This window comes from Crocodylus porosus, unplaced genomic scaffold, assembly GCF_001723895.1.
Source record: "Crocodylus porosus isolate Cpor-Errol unplaced genomic scaffold, CroPor_comp1, whole genome shotgun sequence".
Taxonomy (NCBI): Eukaryota; Metazoa; Chordata; order Crocodylia; family Crocodylidae; genus Crocodylus; species Crocodylus porosus.
This window is the reverse complement of record NW_017728931.1, coordinates 62,408,928-62,427,042: the sequence shown is the minus strand read 5'-3', so window position 1 is coordinate 62,427,042 and position 18,115 is coordinate 62,408,928. Positions and strand designations below refer to the sequence as shown.

General features: G+C 43.4%; 1 protein-coding gene across 1 annotated transcript in view; it reads left to right on the top strand.

The window, feature by feature from the left end:
- Positions 1-18,115, top strand: part of PLXNC1 (plexin C1) — a gene marked incomplete at its 5' end in the record, with an annotated part of 88,569 nt that overhangs the window by 20,113 nt on the left and 50,341 nt on the right. The window contains 4 exons of the mRNA XM_019543925.1: positions 5,126-5,243; positions 9,233-9,401; positions 11,846-11,915; positions 13,531-13,600. Coding sequence (XP_019399470.1) covers positions 5,126-5,243; positions 9,233-9,401; positions 11,846-11,915; positions 13,531-13,600 — 427 coding nt within the window. The remainder of the gene's footprint in view (positions 1-5,125; positions 5,244-9,232; positions 9,402-11,845; positions 11,916-13,530; positions 13,601-18,115) is intronic.

The following is an 18,115-nucleotide window of genomic DNA, read 5'->3' as shown; positions in this document are numbered from 1 at the left end:
ATTCATGCAGTATAGACTGACTTAGAATAGGGAATTGTGTAAATAAGTGTGGTTTGTATACTTGAGAAGCAAGGTTTGTTTGTTAATACCTCTTATTAGACCAATTCCAATAAAATATATACAATAAAAGATATTACCAAACCTTGCTTCTCACATGTTCTCTGGACTATCACAGCTCTAAAACAATACTATAATCCTGTCACTGCCCCACAATCCTGGGGTTTCCATGGAGACTAGCTAGGACCTGTGCAGGCAGGGCGCATGACCAGGTGGATGGAATGAGGCCATGGGCAGGCAGGGAGCTGCATCCGGGAGCAGGCCAGGGGGGCCAGGTTTGCGATCTTGGGATGGTGACAATATGGGGCTGTGGCCTGGGGCAGCTGCAGTCTGCTCCCGCATGGTCCTGTCGATGGACAAGAATGTCTGGGCAGCAGAACATGGCTCTACCATGGGCCCCAGCACTGCACGGTCACCGCCCCTTCATCCCAGCCCCACCAGCCCATCCTGCTCCTGGACAGCACTCCCTGTCCACCTGCAGCCCCATCCCATCTGCCCTGCCCATGTGGGTCCTGCCCCTGATGGTGGGTGCAAAGTGGATGGGTCGGGGTGCCCAGGCAGTAGGGCCAGGGCTGAATTGGAAGTCCTTCCACAGTCACAGAACTATGACATGATTGGAATAACAGAGACTTGGTGGGAGCTCACATGACTGGTGCACTGGCATGGATTGGATACAAACTATTCAGGAAGGACAGGCAGGGGAGAAGAGGAGGAGGAGTTACACTTCATGTAAAAGAGCCATATGATTGCTCAGAGTTTCTTCCAGTGTGAAACTAGCCTATCAAAAGTCTCTGGGTTAGGGTCAGAGGGGAAAGCAACAAGGATGATGTTGTAGTTGGGGGTCTGCTATAGACCATCAGATCAGGAGGAAGTAGTAGATGAGGCTTTCTTTAAACAGCTAGCAGAAGTTTCTCGATCACAGGTCCTAGTTCTTGTGGGGGACTTCAGTCACTTTTGACATCTGCTGGGACAGCAATACAGCAGTGCGCAGGCAATCCATGAAGTTTTTGGACAGCGTTGGGGACAACTTCCTCGTGCAAGTGCTGGAGTGGCCATTTAGGGGCCATGCTCTTCTTGGCCTGCTGCTACAAACAGGAAAGAATTGATGGGGAATGTACTAGAAGATGGCAACTTGGGCAGCAGTGACCATGAGCCGATTGAGTTCAGGATCCTGAGGAAAGGCAGGATGGAGAGCAGCAGAATAAGGACCCTGGACTTCAGAAAAGCAGACTTTGACTCACTCAGGGAACTCATTGGCAGGATACCCTGGGAAGGCAGTCTGTTGGGGAGAGGAGTCTAGGAGAGCTGGCCATGCTTTAAAGAAGTCTTACTGACAGTGCATGAACAAGCCATCCCTATGTGCAGGAAGACCAGCAAGTGTGGGAGAAGACCAGCTTGGCTTAGCAGGGAACTCTTCAGTAAACTAAATCACAAAAAGGAAGCTTATGAGAAGTGGAAACTTGGGCAAACAACTAGGAAGGAGTATAAGAGTCTTGCTCAGGCATGCAGGAGTGAACTAAGGAAGGCCAAAGCTCAATTGTAGTTGCAGCTAGCAAGGGATTGAAGGGTAACCAGAAGCGTTTCTATAAGTATGTCAGTAACAAGAGGAAGATCAGGGAAAGTATGGGTCCCTTACTGAACGGGGAGGCTACCTTGTGACAGAGGATGCAGAAAAGGCTGAAGTACTTAATGCCTTTTTCACCCCAGTCTTCACAGGCATTGGTGACATGTAGGGGGTACATGTGCGCCCCCTGAGATTGGCTGTGCACCCCCTAGAAGTGCCAGCTGCGAAACTGGAAGTGCCACTGGAAGCGCACTTCTGGTTTCGCCAGTTTTGCTGCTGGCTTGGCAATTGGCTACTGGGGAACTCCCCCCACCCCAGTCAGCGATTGACCGCTGTGGGATCCTCCCCCCCACCCCAGTTAACGATCTGGTGCCCTGGGAGGCATCAGTCACCCATGTTCACAGGCAAGGTCAGCTCCAAGAGTAACGCACCTGGCAGCACAGTTTGGGGAGGAGGTGACCAGCCAATAGTGGTGAAAAAACAGGTTAAGGGACTATTTAGAAAAGCTGGACATATACAAGTCTGTGAGGCTGGATGGGATGCACCCAAGGTTGCTGAGGGAATTGGCAGATGTGATTCCAGAGCCATCGGCCATCATCTTTGAAAAATCATGGCTTTCAGGAGAGGTCCTAAATGATTGGAAAAGGACAAACATAATACCCATATTTAAGAAAGGGGAAAAAGGAGGATCCAGGGAACTATAAGACCAGTCAGTCTCACCTCAGTTCCTGGAAAAATCATGGAACAGATCCTCAAGGAATCTATTTCTAAGCACTTGGAGGAAAAGATGGTGATGGGGAACAGTCAGCATGGATTCACCAAGGGCAAGTCATGCCTGACCAACCTAATTGCTTTCTGTGATGAGCTAACTGGCTCTGTGAAGGTGGGGAAATCAGTGGATGTGGTATATCTTGCTTTTTTAGCAAGGCTTTTGATACTGTCTTCTGCACCAGTCTTGCAGGCAGGCTAAGGAAATATGGGCTGGATGAATGGTGGATAGAAAATTGGCTGGAGCTTTGGAGTTGAAAGGTAGTTATCTACAGGGATCCTGGTTTTCTCTGATGTGAAAAAATCCCCAACTTATTTGGGGTTACTTTTTTGTTTAACCAAAAATTGGGGATTTTTTTTTCAAATCAGAGAAAACTGGGATCCCTAGTAATCAGTGGTTCAATGTGTAGCTGGCAGCTGTTATCAAGTGGAGTGCCCTAAGCCCTGGGGCCAGTTTTGTTCAATATCTTCATCAACAACCTGGAAGATGGCATAGAGTGCACACTCAGCAAGTTTGCAGGTGACACCAAGCTGGGGGAAGTAGTAGATGCACTGGAGGGTAGGGCCAGGATTCAGAGTGACCTAAACAAATTGGAGGATTGGGCCAGAGAGAATCTCATGAAGTTCAACAAGGACAAGTGCAAAGTCCTGCACTTAGGATGGAACAATCCCACGCACCAGTACAGGCTGGGGGCTGACTGCAGAAAAGGACCTGGGGGTCACAGTGGAGCATAAGCTGAATATGAGCCAACAGTGTGCCCTTGTTGCCAAAAAGGCTAACAGCATAATGGGCTGCATTGGTAGGAGTGCTGCCAGCAGATTAAAGGAAGTGATTATGCCCTTCTATTCAGCACTGGTGAGGCCACATCTGGAGTACTGTGTTCAGTTTTGGGCCACTCACTACAGAAAAGACACAGGGAAATTGGAGAGATTCCAGAGGAAGGCAACAAAAATGATGAGGGGGCTGGGGCCCACGGCTCATAAGGAGAGGTTGAGGGAACTGGGCTTAGTCTAGAGAAGGGAAAACTGAGAGGGGATTTAATAGCAGCCTTCAACTATTTGAAGAGGGGTTTGAAAGAGGATGAAGCTGGACTGTTTTCAGTGGTGGCAGATAACATAACAAGGAGCAATGATCTAAAGTTGCAGCAAGGGAATTTAGGTTAGATGTTAGTAAGACTTTTCTCACTAGGAGGGTAGTAAAGCACTGGAACTGGTTACCCAGAGAGGTTATGGAATCTCCATCCTTGGAGGTTTTTAAGACCTGGCTAGACAGAGCCTTGGCTTGGCTGATCTAGTTGGGGATGGTCCTGCTTTGAACATGGGGCTGAACTAGATGACCTCCTGAGGTCCCTTCCAACCCTAATTTTCTATGGTTCTGTGCCTGGGACTGGCAGCAGTGGCAGCCAGAAGGAGCTGCTAGCGAATGAGTCTGGCATGGGCTACTCTGAGTGCCTGGGCTGAGCAGGACGGAGGGACCCGTCACAGGCTGGACAGAATCCTTTGGTGAACTGGATCTTGCCTGCAGGCTGTATTTTCCCCCCCCTGAACTAGCTGATGTCCTGAGATCCCTTCCATTCCTATTTTTTGTTGGTTGGAGGTCAGTAAGGTTGTACAGGAGAGACAAATTTATCCCATTTAATCCAAATCAATTAACCAGTTGTAAAACACAAAATTAATGTCTTACTTTAGGATTGTGCTTTGAGTATATTCTGTAACAGGGCCCCAGAAGGTTTTTCTGCAGTATGGGTTCAGCTTCCTGACTAAGACCACGCAGGAAATAACCTCTTGCTTAACAGTACTCTTGCCAACATCTTGGTATAAAAAAAGAACAACTGTACAGTTTTAGGGACTTTTTTAGATACTTGTCATAGTTGTGTACATTTTACTTGCAAGTCTCTTATTTGTTTTTCCTTTCCAGGACAATTTAGTATTTATCTACACGTGTCTACAATGAGCTCTGAAAAATCATCTAGGGAGCCCAGTTAAAATCTGTTACTTGAGAAATTGTATTCATTAAGTCTGCAACCCTTTGAACACACAGGAACACGTTTAATGTAAATAGTAATTCAGTTAGAGTTAATGGGACTATTCATGTACTTAAACATGTGCCCAGGAGTTTCTAGAAATGGGGTCTAATATTTTTCATTCTACATAGTTCAAATGAACCTGTGAGGATCCAGGCACATTTTGCATCCTGTTGCAATAATTTACTCAAGGAAGTGAACACTTTCTTAAAATATTTTTTCTTAAATCCCAGTCTTTCCTACATAATATATCAGACCAATTTTACAATGTACATTGTTGAACACAAGTTGATCTTTACTAAGTATAATGCTGACTTTCACCAACATTTATATATTAACACCAACATTTATATATTAATATTATTTTGTCAAAGATCAGGCCTGAATCAAGCTCATTGAAGTCAGTGGAAAGATTCCCATTAACATTTTGTGCTTCTGACCATATACAAGGCCAAAATTAATCTGTATCCAGAAAAGCACATAAGCATCTACTTAAAATCTCACTGACTTAAAAACTTCTAAAAGTTTTGTTTAATTGAGGCACAAAAGCATAAGTCAAATGATTTTTGTATCGTTTTTGTTTAGCTTTTTGTGATGGCACTTATATTCCTGTGGGGGAAAAAAAATCAAAGTGTTAAATAAATTAAAGGAGAACAGCCAGGACTGCAGCCAGTATAAGGAAACCTAATAAAATTTTGTTTTCATTTCATAGGTGTACCTTGAAAGGAAATTGTTCGCATTCGGACAGTTTACCACATTTGGTTAACAGTTCACATGAAATGGATCAGTATGTTGTAATCCAGATAAAGATCATGTATCATGAAAATAAGGCATGTATAAACCATTTTTTGTTTTTTCTTTTTTTTTTAATTTTAAACAAGTGATTCTAGCATTTACTATAACTTGTTATTGTCATTATACTTTACATACTATAACTTGTTATTGTCATTATATTCTTATCTCAACAACTAGCAATTAGGCTGGAGATTTAACTGATTGAATTCACAGGTGCAAGAGAGATTTCATTTTCTACTGCAAGATGAGCTATAAAGCCTATTGACTCAGTACTTCCTTATATTGACCAGGGGAGTGGCTGACTTGTTTTTGGGGTTGTTTTTTTTTTAAAACATATTTTGTCTTATAATTTTCAGCCATTGTGTATTAAATGCACGAACCAGGTTCCAGGGCTTATAAGTCATAAAATGTTTCAGCACAGACTTAACCCAATTTTTTTTTATTCATTTACATGAATATCTGCAAAAATTTGACATGAAAATGAATAGAATAGAGAGAGAGAGAATCACAGGACATTAGGAATAGTTCCATAGATAGTACTCTAAACAGCCAACAGAATGTAATAATAAAAATAAATCTTTTGTAGTGCTTTTCAGTGGTAGATTACACTTTTTAATAGAAGTGAATATTATTATTCTCATTTTGCAGATGAGTACACTTAGGCACAGGGAAGGGTAAGTGATTTATCTAAAGTCACACAGCAGGCTAGTGGTGGAACCAGGATAAGAATCCAGGTTTCCACTAGAGAATTCCATAGTCTAATTCAGAAATATCTAACTTCTAGGCAGCCAGCAGCTACACCCTGCACAGGCTGTACTAGCAGGGACCGCATGCCCTGCAGGCTGCAGTAGCATGAGTCATAGGACCCACAGGCCTTCTCTGCTTGGAGTGCCCCTGTCCATCCCTCCACTGCTGCACTGCATGCATGGGTAGGCAGGTCTCCTACCAGATTCCATTCTGTACTGCATGACAAGCTGTGCCACACTGCCGCTTGGCGCTGGCTTCTTGGGCAAGTGCAGGAAGGACTCAGAGGGGAAGCCATGAGCCACTGGCTGTAGCTGAGCAATAGGGGGAACAGCAATCAGATGAGAGCCCAGGGGCCATGGATTAGCCCCTCCTGAGCTGTATGCAGTAATGAGCTATCAGTTGACCAGCCCTGGTCTAGTTAAAAAATTATATAGAAGGGATAGAGGATGGAATTCCATTTCCCTTTGTAGATCTAAATGGCAATTTTCTGGTCATGTAAGTGGTGGCTTTGGCACTTGTACACAGTTTCCAATTCTCTTACCCCTGCAGTGTAGATACATGAGTGTCTGTGTGTAGACTAAGAGTGTTCAGTAGGCTATGCTCTGTCCAGATAGGTGTATGGCTATGTACTTGCAAAAGAGAGAAGGCAGTTGATAATGCCTTCCTATGGTGTTGTGATTAATGCTCTGTGCTTTGATGTTCAGGAGACAAGTATTCAGTTCCCCTCTGGGAGAAAGGGAGCTAGAACCGGGGTTTCTGGCTTCCTGTTCAAGTGCCCTAAGTATTCAGCTATTAAGCTAAAACCTGGGAAGACCCATTTCTTGGTATCTGACACCAGTTAGGTGTGGGTTTTTGTCTGTGTACATTTTTATATCTTACACTTCCAGAAATGGTGCATTTATGTAGCAAGCTGCGTAGGAGTCCAAAAGGTGCACCAGTACATCAGTTCATATCATACTGGCATCAATAAAAAGGAAATTGACATAATTGACAGTTGGCTTTTTTTGGCTGATGTGGCCAATAATGTCACTGATAAATGCTGCAGCATGCACATGGCCAGGAGTGCAGCCCAGCTGGCCTCCTGCCAGTGGAGGGGCTGGGCCAGGGCTGCACTTGGAGCAGGCAGGAGCAGGGTGGGCAGTGGCAGTGCTGGAAAGGGCAGCTACAGTGTGGGGGGGTTACAGCAACCTGTAGCCCCCTCCCCAGTGCCACCACTGCCCACCCTGCTCCTGCCCATCCCAAGCGCAGCCCAGGCCAGCACCCCCACTGGGAAGAGGCCAGAGCAGGCCCTGGTCCCCAGCCCACCCTCGCCCCATGTACAGATCCTGAGGGCATATGGCCCTCGTGCCTCCCCAGGGGTGCATGCAGCAGTGGGAGCTGTCCCCGCCTGCCCCATAGCCCCAGACTAGCTGCGGCTCCATCCTACATCCCGCCCTGCCCTGGCTGTACAGTGCCAGGTCCTGCCCCTGCCCTTATTGCAGCCCCACTCCCCCCGTCACTGTGAGGGATTCAATCTGCCCACCCCCAGACTTACCAGCCAGACACCGCTCTCCAAGCTGCCAGGCTGCATATTGGCAATTAAATAGGTATTGACTGATATGCCTGGTCAATAATCAGTCATCACTATTGTCCCAAAAAATCGTTATCGGTGCACGTGTAGCATCCAGGGCATAGCCTATTGTACATGCTCAGTCTACATGCATATGCTTGCACAACTGTCTTGCAAGAGTTATAGATATGCAAAGTGTCAGAAATGCCAGTCATGCTTCTAGAAAACTGCTCTTTAGATGTACAACGTTAATAGTGTTCTGCCTCTAATATCTATCTGTCCGTCTACCTACACTGCAGGGGTAAGAGAATATATATATATTTTTAGTCTTAAGGTATTTTCAGAAGTGATGCCCCTATTGGTGCAAAAAATGTCCTATTTATTTACTGTGTATTTCACACTCTAGTTTTATTAATGTGAACCAGTGGAGCCTTTATCTCTACTGTAGTAGATCTCACCTTAAGACTTTTTTTCTAGTTTTTGATCTAAATGTTCCTGTTTCTGTCCCTTTATTGTATTGTAACTTATGCTGTAGTGAACAGGTCATCTCTCTTGCTGTTGATTATACCTTCTAAATATTTTGGAGTTATTTCTCCCAATCATTTATTTCTTTTCCAGCCTAAGTATATTTACTTGTGTTAGCCACTCTTGGAACCTGATCGGTTTTTGCTGATCTGTGTTTTATTTCTTCAGTTTTGCAATATATCTTTCTGGTGGTGGTAGCAAAATAATAACAATAATAATATTAATACTTTGAAGTATTTGCTGAGCACTACAAAATCTAAAATCAATTGCAGCTGGCTTAGATAGATGTGTCATACTTGCTGTGTCTGTCTGTGCTCACCAGTCACACCCCATACAGGTGCTTCTGGGAGGTCAGGGACCTTAAGCCTGACAAGTGCCTGCCTGGCTTCCTTCATTTGCAGAAGCATTATCCAGAAATCCCCCAGCAGGAGATTTGCCAGGTGTGCATATCACTTTGATTCACTCTGACTCTGGTGCATCTCTGTAAATGGGGGAGCCCCAGGTTCCCTGCTTGTTTGTGTGCCCTGGGAATCCCCTGGCAGGGGATTCCCTGAGTGTGTATAGTGCTGCTGCTCCTGACTAAGGGCACACCTCTGCAAACAGGAAAACCCTGAGGTTCCCTGCTTGTAGAGGCAAGCCTGAGTGATCCCCCATTTGCACAGATACACTCTGAGTCTTGTCCCTCAGGGCCCCAGCTGCTCCTGGGAGTGGCAGGATTGAACCCTGAGGCACAACTGGTAATGTCTGTTCTATAGCCTTATAGATCAGTTTTTCCTCGATTTCTTTTGGGTGTTTTCTTTTTCTTGTTTGGCTGTACTCTCATATATGCTACTTCAATCCAAAAAGAAATGGCAACTTATTATAACAACTATATTTGGTAATTAAATGCATTTTGGATACAGACCCAAAAGTTAACTTTTGTTGAATGGGTATATGTACTTGCACAGGTATTTGTGGAAAGGGGATACAAAAATACTTAGTTTTGTAAAGAAAAATTCTATTTAAGAGTTTCCAAAAGTAATTTTCCTCATTTTTCACACAAAAGTTAATGGTACAACACTCTAATTGGCTGCTTTTATGTCATTACCTGGCCGAGTTTCTCTGTTACAGGGGCTGCACAAATTTTCTTTGTAGTAGTCTGAACTTCTCACATGAACGCAATTCCATAAACACTGCATGTAATCAATTGTATGCTTTCTTCAGATTCTCAAGATTATTGTGATGACAGTTGGAAAAGTTCCACCTGATTTCCCAAAGGATTCTTTTTGTAGGATAAAAAATGCAAAACAAACCAAAATACTTTGTGAAAATGAAAAGCAACGAATCTTGAACTGCAGCTGCAGTCTAACATACACAGCACCGACTACCAATGGTATGTTTGTTTAATACTCACATATTAACTACTGACCCACCTTCTTTTATCAGTAAAGATGGGATATATAGGCCCAGTGAGCATCTGTATTGTCTTTGGGCATGTGTACATGAGATGTGCACTGCACAGTTATCTAATTAATTGCGCAGTTAACAGCTCAGCATCTACACGTGCACTCCCATTAGGGTGCACAAAACTAATAACTCCGCAACAGGTTATCTACTGCTGCAGAGCTTCTTTGTGTGCAGCAGCACACATGTAGATGGTGCCCCAGCTGGTTGAGGCACAGGTTGCTTCAGCATGGGGCTAGCTGATAGGCGGCGCCTGTGCAGAAGCCCCCTTGTGCCCCAGCCAGCCCCTCTGCAGCATGTAGAGTCCCATTGGAGCAGGTGTGGGCTAGCATTCTGACCCTTCCAGGTCCCCTGCCAGCGTGAGACATTTGTTTTAATTTATTAACATCCTGAACTTCATTGTGAGCTCCAGTCTCACTGGATTGTAGCCATTGGGAGCTGTTGCTGTAGCAGGGTCTCAGGATCTCATCCTGTCTTTGCACAGAAAAAGCTCCCATTGGAATTACAGACTACAAAGACCTAAGTAGCACTTCAGAGGAGTTTTTGAGTGTGTTGATTTCTTTTCTGATGCTGATTGTTTTTTTGTTTTTGTTTTTGTTTTTAAAGCAAATAGGAAAGCTTTTGTATGCGACAGCTGGGGTAATACATGTGATGACTTCAGGCCATCGTGCTTCTTGTAACCTTTATTAATGGACTTTTTAAAATACAAGGTGTCATAAAGTCACTGAGAACTTACAAAAGATCCATTACTGACCCATTCCAAAAGCTGTATATTTGTAGTTATGGAATTTACCCTCATTTACTTCCTACTTTTTAGGGGCCAGGACTTTTTCTTTCTCTAATGCCTACCTCAACAAGGCTCTGAACTCAGCTGGAGCACCTTAGTACTCCTGTCATTGTCAGTTACTAATAGAACAAGAGATGGCTATATTTAGGCTAAAACTTATATGCTACCTCATATTAAGGGTTCTTCACCTCATCAGAAAGACTTCTAGGATTCCAGTGGTATCTCCTCCAGGGAAAATGTTTTGAAAATATTGGCTACTTCAAGCAACCTAGTAAATTCAAAAGGCAAAATACTACTTCTTCTTGAGCTCAGTCCAGTTTATACTGAAACCAGGGGCAATCTTTCCACTGACTTCAGTGGAACCTTGGTCAGTTGGGGGTGAGTCAGGCTTGATTTGATTTTGTTCTATTATGTGAAGTAGGGGATGATTTCCAGTAGTTGGAGGAAAATCTCACTTTGCCCATTCCCTTCACTTCTGTACTTTACCAATAAGTTGTGATTTGTCTCCAAGCAAGGCTCTCTCATCATGCAATTATAGAGGCAGGTGGCTAAATCTCTGCATTTTGGGCCAGATTTCCAGAGGTATTTAAGTGCATAGTGAGTGTGTAATGCCTCTTTGGGCATCTGATTTCCTATAAACATCTGGATTTTTTTAGTTCATTTGAGGAAAAATTACCTAAGCTCCTGAACAGTCCCAAGATTTGTCTCATTTGGATTCAGCTAATGCATGCTAAATGTACAATTTCCCTTGCTTACACTGGGCATTTAAAATGTGCCTGCTGTCACATCCTGAAAACCCATTGCTTTCTTGTTATAGACAAGTCTGTACTCCTAGCTTTAATTTGAGCTCTGGCTGTCATTCTTTCTACACACAGATGCACGCACACACACAAACACACACCTGTGTGTGCATGTACGCACACACTAAAGAGACCAGGATTTAAATAACATGTTCCTTGAATATGGTATTCTGTTCGTGAGAGAGGAAGATACTGTTTCATTCCGCAGCTGCCAGTGAATTGTTGGTATAGTAATTACTGGCTCAAATAATAGCAAATTGACTTGTAGTCATAAAAGATTTAAATAGGATGAAAATTACTACTGCATAGGAAACAACAGAAGGTCATGAAACAGAAACAGAAGAAAGTCTTGCACATGAGCCTGTCTTGTGGTTAAAGCATGAAACAAAGTCAACAGATCTGGGTTCTGGTCCTGGTTTAGCTACTGGCACGCTGCATGTCTGCTTCATAGCTCTGTGGCGGAATTTCCTTATCTGTAGCCTGAAGAGAAATATTATTTCTGTTATGCAGAGGTGATCTCAATCCTAAGTTAGTCATGAGGAATAATTGTTTTGGGTACTTTTGAATATGTCAAATGAAAAGTACTACGAGAAGCACAAAACATTGGCACCATTTATTATATAAAGCAAAAGTGTAAGTGTGTATTAGAGAATGAGCAAATGCACCAGCTAGGATGCAGCATAATGTGCATGGGTTATAAAGATGGGGATACTGATTTTTTTTTTTGCTAGTTCTGTCTTGTAACATAGCATCTGGTAGAGGTCTAATAAAACTGACTTTTTACAGATTGTTCGGCAGTTGAAGTGTCCGTCATCTCAGGCTCTTGGAATTTATCAGAGACAGTTCTGTTGCCAAAGTAAGAATTTGCTTTCTAATTATTTTCATCACAGGATTTGTGTGTTGAGCAGAGGATATTGTCTTTTAGTATTTTTAAAAAGAAAATAAACTTCAACAGAGGTAGTTTTTCTGTGCCCATTTTCTCCCCCTCTCTTTTTTTTCCTCACCTTTATAAAGTTACTTTCATAGGGTGCGTGTTCAAAGAACTATGTCTGTATTTACTGTTTTATTTAACAAGACCCCATCTACTATAAGAGAGTTGTAACAATGTAGTCTCCCAGTAAAAGAATATGGGTTATACATTGAAGTCAATGGATGAAGGGCCATCATTAAAATCTGGAGAAAAGGAGCTGCAAAGGTGTTCCCTTTGTGCAGTTTGCTTCTAACTGAGCAGGACACTATTCAATAGGGTAGCTGCTCATAAATGCAAATACTAGTAGAGAATAACACCTAATAAAGTAACAATATTAATGAAAGCTTGAGGAGCTAATGTTTTCTTATACGCTTGTTATTTAGGGCTATACTGTTCTCTCAGAACTCTCATTGGTATTAGTGAGAGCAATTCATACACAATGTAGGCAGATGATGTATGTGTGTCTAGGTAAGCATGTGTACACATGTATACACATATAAACAGATTAGTAAGAAAAGGAAAAATGCATCTGAATTTTTCCCACTGATACCCACTGAGAGTTCTGAGAAGTGTGGCCCTAAATAATGAGCTAAAAAAACTGTATGGAGAACATAAAAAGACAGCACCATTATTTCATTTTAGAATTCTCTTCTCCCCAGTAGAGACCACTTATCAAATGATAAGTACTTAGGAATACATTTACAGTCTGCCCTGCTAAGCCATGTCACATACCTTCAGTGTCTCAGTGGCAACACAAGGAAGGAATCCTACTTCTTTGAGCCACAGTGCTTTCAGTGTTCTCCATTGCTGCATGAGGGATCTCCTGCTGGGCCATAACTGGGGGTAGCTGATGTATTAGTGTAGGACGCAGGAGGGGCAAAGAGAAGTGCCTCCCTTCCATGCCCACTGCCCACTCAATAGCTTGAGAGATGAGGCATAGCACATAAGCAGCACCTGTTTACATCTCCATCTGCAGAATGGAGGACTGGGGAAACTGCAAGAGCATCATGGTGCTGTCATAGTGCCCCTGTTTGTGCTGAATAGGCCAGACTTTGATCTGGCAATTGGGCCATTAATATAGTGGAGAAAACTACCACTGTGTGGAAGACAGCATTTTCTGCTTCCTTTAACATAATTTTCAGATTCTCAAAATAAAAAAGATCCTTTGGTAAGCAAAAAGGGAGTATCCCTTTTCTCCCTTGGCTCTCTGCCTCCCCTCCCCCAGTCTTAGGACCAACCAAATACTTCCTCCCCGTGAGTGGCTATGCAGGGAAAAGACAGCATCTCAGAGAGTTTCACTTTCTCTGGTGAACAGAGCCCTGGCTCTGTTTGCAGATTCTAATCCAGAGAGGTGTTCTCTTTGCTTTGCTACATCTTACTGGCTAGCAGCACTCTTCTGTTAGGCTTGTATTTTTTTGCATAACTTGGTGTTTCATGCTCACAAATGAAGCTAGATAAGTCTCTTAAATTTATGCAAATTGTTTATTTTTTATATTATCAGCTGCTTACATTGCAGTGGTACTGGTGAAAATGATTGTTCCTGTTGGCCTAATGATGATGCCATAGATCAGGTAAGGTTCCTTGGGATTCATGGAATTTTGTGCTTTACCTCCCCCTCCCCCCCCCTTTTTGAGCAAATTTATGTGTCTTCACTTACACAAGAAGAAATGTAGTCACATTTTTCAGGGCGTCTGTCTTCTAACTGAGAAACAAAAGAATATGCCAGCCTATATTGCTTCCAAAATAAAAGCTACTACATGGATTTGAGAGATTGGCTAACATGTCAAGATTGTTTTGACTGATGCACAAAATGCTCAGGAGAAAAATTGTGCAACATAGGGGAAGCTTAGAGGGAGAACAAGTTTAATAAAAATTTACTGTATTTACTTGCTTGGAACATGAGGGTTTTTTCCACCCTCCCCCGTTTGACATGGAGGGAAAGCCTCTTGCCTTACAATGGAGCACAAGGTGGGGGGGAGGGGGCAGCCAGCTGCTGTGGCTCCAGCCCCCCCAACCTGAGGAAAGGGCGTGGCAACCTGAGCCTGTAGGCAGCAGAAGCAGCTTGGAGCAGGAAGAAAGGAACAGGAAATCAGTGCAACCTGAGGCTGGGGTTGGGGTGGGGAGGAGGTGCACAAACCAGGAGTCAAGATTTATTGTAGTAAGTCAATAGGGACAGGAAAAGAAAACCCTTGTTTTGGGCATCTTATAGACCAAGTAGATAGGAAATACTTTCATCTGGCTTTACAGATGGAGAACTGAAGCTCCAAAAGACCTAGAGTTCCTTGTCCAAGGTTACCCAGGGTGTGTGCACCAGAGCCAACAACTGATCTTAGATCTTCTAAGTCCTAAGCGAGTTTCTTAACATCAGCCAATCCTTTCTCTCCCAGGCATGCTGAAGAAGCTTTTTTTTCTATGAAATTAAGTAACTAGAGTCAGCTACTGTTGCTCAACCTAGTCGTCAGTGGTTTGATGATTATATCTAAGTGCTACTGCAGAAATGAGTATTTAAGAGCGATTTGATGGATGAATAATAGGGGTGTAGAAAGACTCTGCCTACACTTTTTGCTTTTTCATTTTCTATGAGATATAGCATAGCTGCTATAAATAGACACTTAAGGGAAATACAGTATTCTTCTCTCAACATGTCTCAATAGAATTGCACAATTCTTTACCCATCAAGCTCTACATCCAGCTGCTGAGCTTTATGAAGAAGTATTTGAGCAAAATGACAAGATCGTTTTGATTTTCAAAAAGAAGAATGGGTTATGCACTTACAAATAGGAACATTCTGGACCTGGTGTGTGCGTAAGGCATTATTGCTGTAGAAATAACAGAGCAAACTCCCCTGCTTTGATTCCAAGTGCATTAATTTGGAATTGGTAAACAGTTGGAATTGTTTGAAAGATGGCTTTCTTCCATATGCCTTATCTTGGAGACACAGTGACGGACAAAGCTGTTAAAGTACTAAAAGCAACGGGATGGCAGATTTTTTTATACAGAATTGATTGAGCCATTCAGAACATTTTAAATGGTATCCAAAATCCTATTTTCCTTTCATTGAGGTCTGGCATCTTGTTTTATTGCTGCTGTGTGAGGCATGTAACCAGTGGGCTGAAGGGAGGGACCTGTCTCTCCCTGCAACCCATTGTCCAGCTGTGCTATATCGAGCAATGCTGCATACACCTCCAAAGGTGGAGCAAAAGCCAGGATACTTGTCTCAGCACCGGTAAAGTATTATGCCTTTTAAAGCACGGTGGGTCAGATCACCTGTGCGTGTAAACTGGTGTGGCCACTGAAGCCAGAGAAACTGCTGACTTATAGATTTACAGTAGCTGAGGGTCTGTCCCCATATTTCCAAGCCCTGCTGCTCAAGCAGCAGTCATCTTCTCTTTGCGTCTTTCTTGACGTATTTATAGTGCACTTATCTCCATGGTATCTGAGAACCTTACAAATGCTCACATTTAAAAATATCACTTTGCTTTTCTCTTCTCTTTCTCCTCATTATTACTGGGATTCTCTTGTGCTGCAGAATTGAAGAAGTGTATTTTGCATGTGTAAGTGATGGTATTGAGGAAGTGTGTTGCCCTAGGCCTTTAGGCTAACTCTTGAGAAAGCGCTCTCATTCTTCTGTCGTTGGGAGTCTCAGTGGTGAAGTTCGTGCCCTCTGTGTGACTAAGCAACACAAGCACTGTGGGCGCGTACAGTTACATAGGCTGCTTGAGCCAGCGCTGTTGAGAGCTGTGAATATTAACACTTGAGCTTTAAGTGTGATTTGGTATTCAAGTAAGGAAGCCAATGCCGTGTAGTATGGTGAAGATATGATTTAATGATGAAACTTTAAGCATTATCCTGTGTAATGATTTCTCTCTTTAATTTTCTGTTTGTTAGCTGCTTTTCCCTACATGAGATGTTTTACTGTGCACTAGATTAACTACTGCACACTAAAACATAACCGTATAACTATGTGCAACAGCTACTGTGCAGTAAATTAGTCTACTGCACAGTTAAGTAGTACCTGTAAATCCGGGTACTAAACTAACTGTATAGTAGGGCTCATGTAGATGTTGACCAGGAGTTGGAAGCCAATCAGGGTGGGGACCCAGGTCCCTCTTTGTCCCCTGCTGTTCCTGTGCTGCAGGTCTCCTGGCTTCCCACAGGAGTGGGGAGCTGAGCAGCTCTGGGACTGGTGAGCTCTTGCTTCCATCTTGAGCCACAGCCTGGCCAAGAACTGCCCAGCTAGTGGCTTGCTGCCAGCTGTCCCACGGGCTGATTGGAGCAGGGAGTTGGAAAAGTGCCCCCTCCCCCACAACGGTTTAGTGATCGGGGCAGGGGGTGGGAATACTTTCCCAGCCCTGTGCCCTGGGGCTGGAAACAGCTGCCCCTCACCTTTCTGGAGCCCAGGCCCTATCCTGGTGTCCCATGCCAGCCTAGGGCTGGCACCTGGGGGAGCCTAGAGCTCCCCCTGGCTGCCTTATGGCAGGAGATCAGGGCAGGAGTATCCCTGCCCTGAACTCTTCCTGTTGGGAGTATTTTACTGCACAATAAGCTTTCTGTGGAATTAATGCACATGTAGACAACCCCTGTGAAACTTATACTCACCTTTCTTATAGATTAGTCATACTTGGACATCTGGAGCAAATTCACTTTCTAAGGGGAGTTGATTTCCACTTAGCGCTTGTTCCCACAGGGAAGCTGGAGTGCAGGAAGGCAGAATGTGAATTGACAGGGCACAAGCTAATCTGCAGTAAGAGTGGAATTCTGTTTCCCTGGCTGTGCACCTAAATGTCAGTTTTCTAGCCAAGAACCTGGTATTTTTGGCACTTATGCACAGTTTTAAATTCTGTTACTGCAGTGTTGACACACAAGTGTGTGCTCATAGGCTTAATTGGCCAGACAGCTATGCTGCTACATGCACACATGAGCCCCAGAAAGAGCAGGAGTATTTTAGCTCCAAAATCGAGTGACTTAGGCTCAACCTGGGAAACTGAAGACTGGGATCCTAAGCCCCTCTTAACCTAGTAGGGACTTGAATCTGTGTTTCTCTAAGTTCCCAGCCTGGGGCACAAACCACTGTACCCCAGGTTGTCAATGTGTGCATACGATTCTGTGCCCTGCTCTTAGCCCAGGGAGCCACCTTCAAAAGGAGCAGTAAAATAAACAATGTATAATGCCTAACTTGTGGCATGAGGTTTTGAGCATTGTGCTAAAATGTTAGTGATGAACAGATTCAAATCCCCTGTGGTCACAGAGGTTGGGGGATCAGAACCTATCACTTGGAACTTCGTAGGTGAGTGATTTAGCTATTTAGCTATTGGTAATGAAGCATGGGAAAAAGTCTCTTCCTTTAGCTAACGCTTGTTAGTTATGGGTTTCTGGCCAGTTATGTTTTCATGACATAGACATTGATATGTATCCACAGTGGGTGTACCATATGCCTGCACAGGCAGTATTTATAGCCCATAGTCTATGCGTGTGTGCTTATCTGTCCATAGTAGATTACCTACCTGTGCATAAATGGTAGGTAAAATTGTAGGTATGTAGCTAGAAAACTGTTACGTAGCTATACAGGGAAATAAAACTTCTCCCTAACTCTGTCCCTGGCAATTCCTGGTGCGCACCAAGGTATGTTCCTTTGTATATATAGTATATCCTCAGTTATATGAACCCTTGGTAATCCGAATGACAACATTTTTCATACTAACTTGTAGTTGTTGGTATTATGTAGGAATTTGTTTTCTTCCAGGCTTTATTTCTCACAAGTACTTTCAAGCTTGATACAGTACTGTAATTTGTAGCTGTTGGTAGTATATGCTTTTCCTTTTTAAACATTTTTAGTACATTTCTGTATCCCTAATCCTTTTCCAAATTAATTAATTTGTCCAACCAGCTTTACACCATCCACTTTCCATGGGGATTTGGATAACCAAAGATGGAGTGTAGTAGCGTACTCCACTTTCAGAGTGGAATGAGCTACCTTGTTCTAAGTGTGCACTAGGAAAGTCCATATGAGAAGATGATGTGGAGTAGCTACTACACTGCAAGTTCCTACCCTAGTTTATTACAATATCATGTAGATGAGGGGGTGT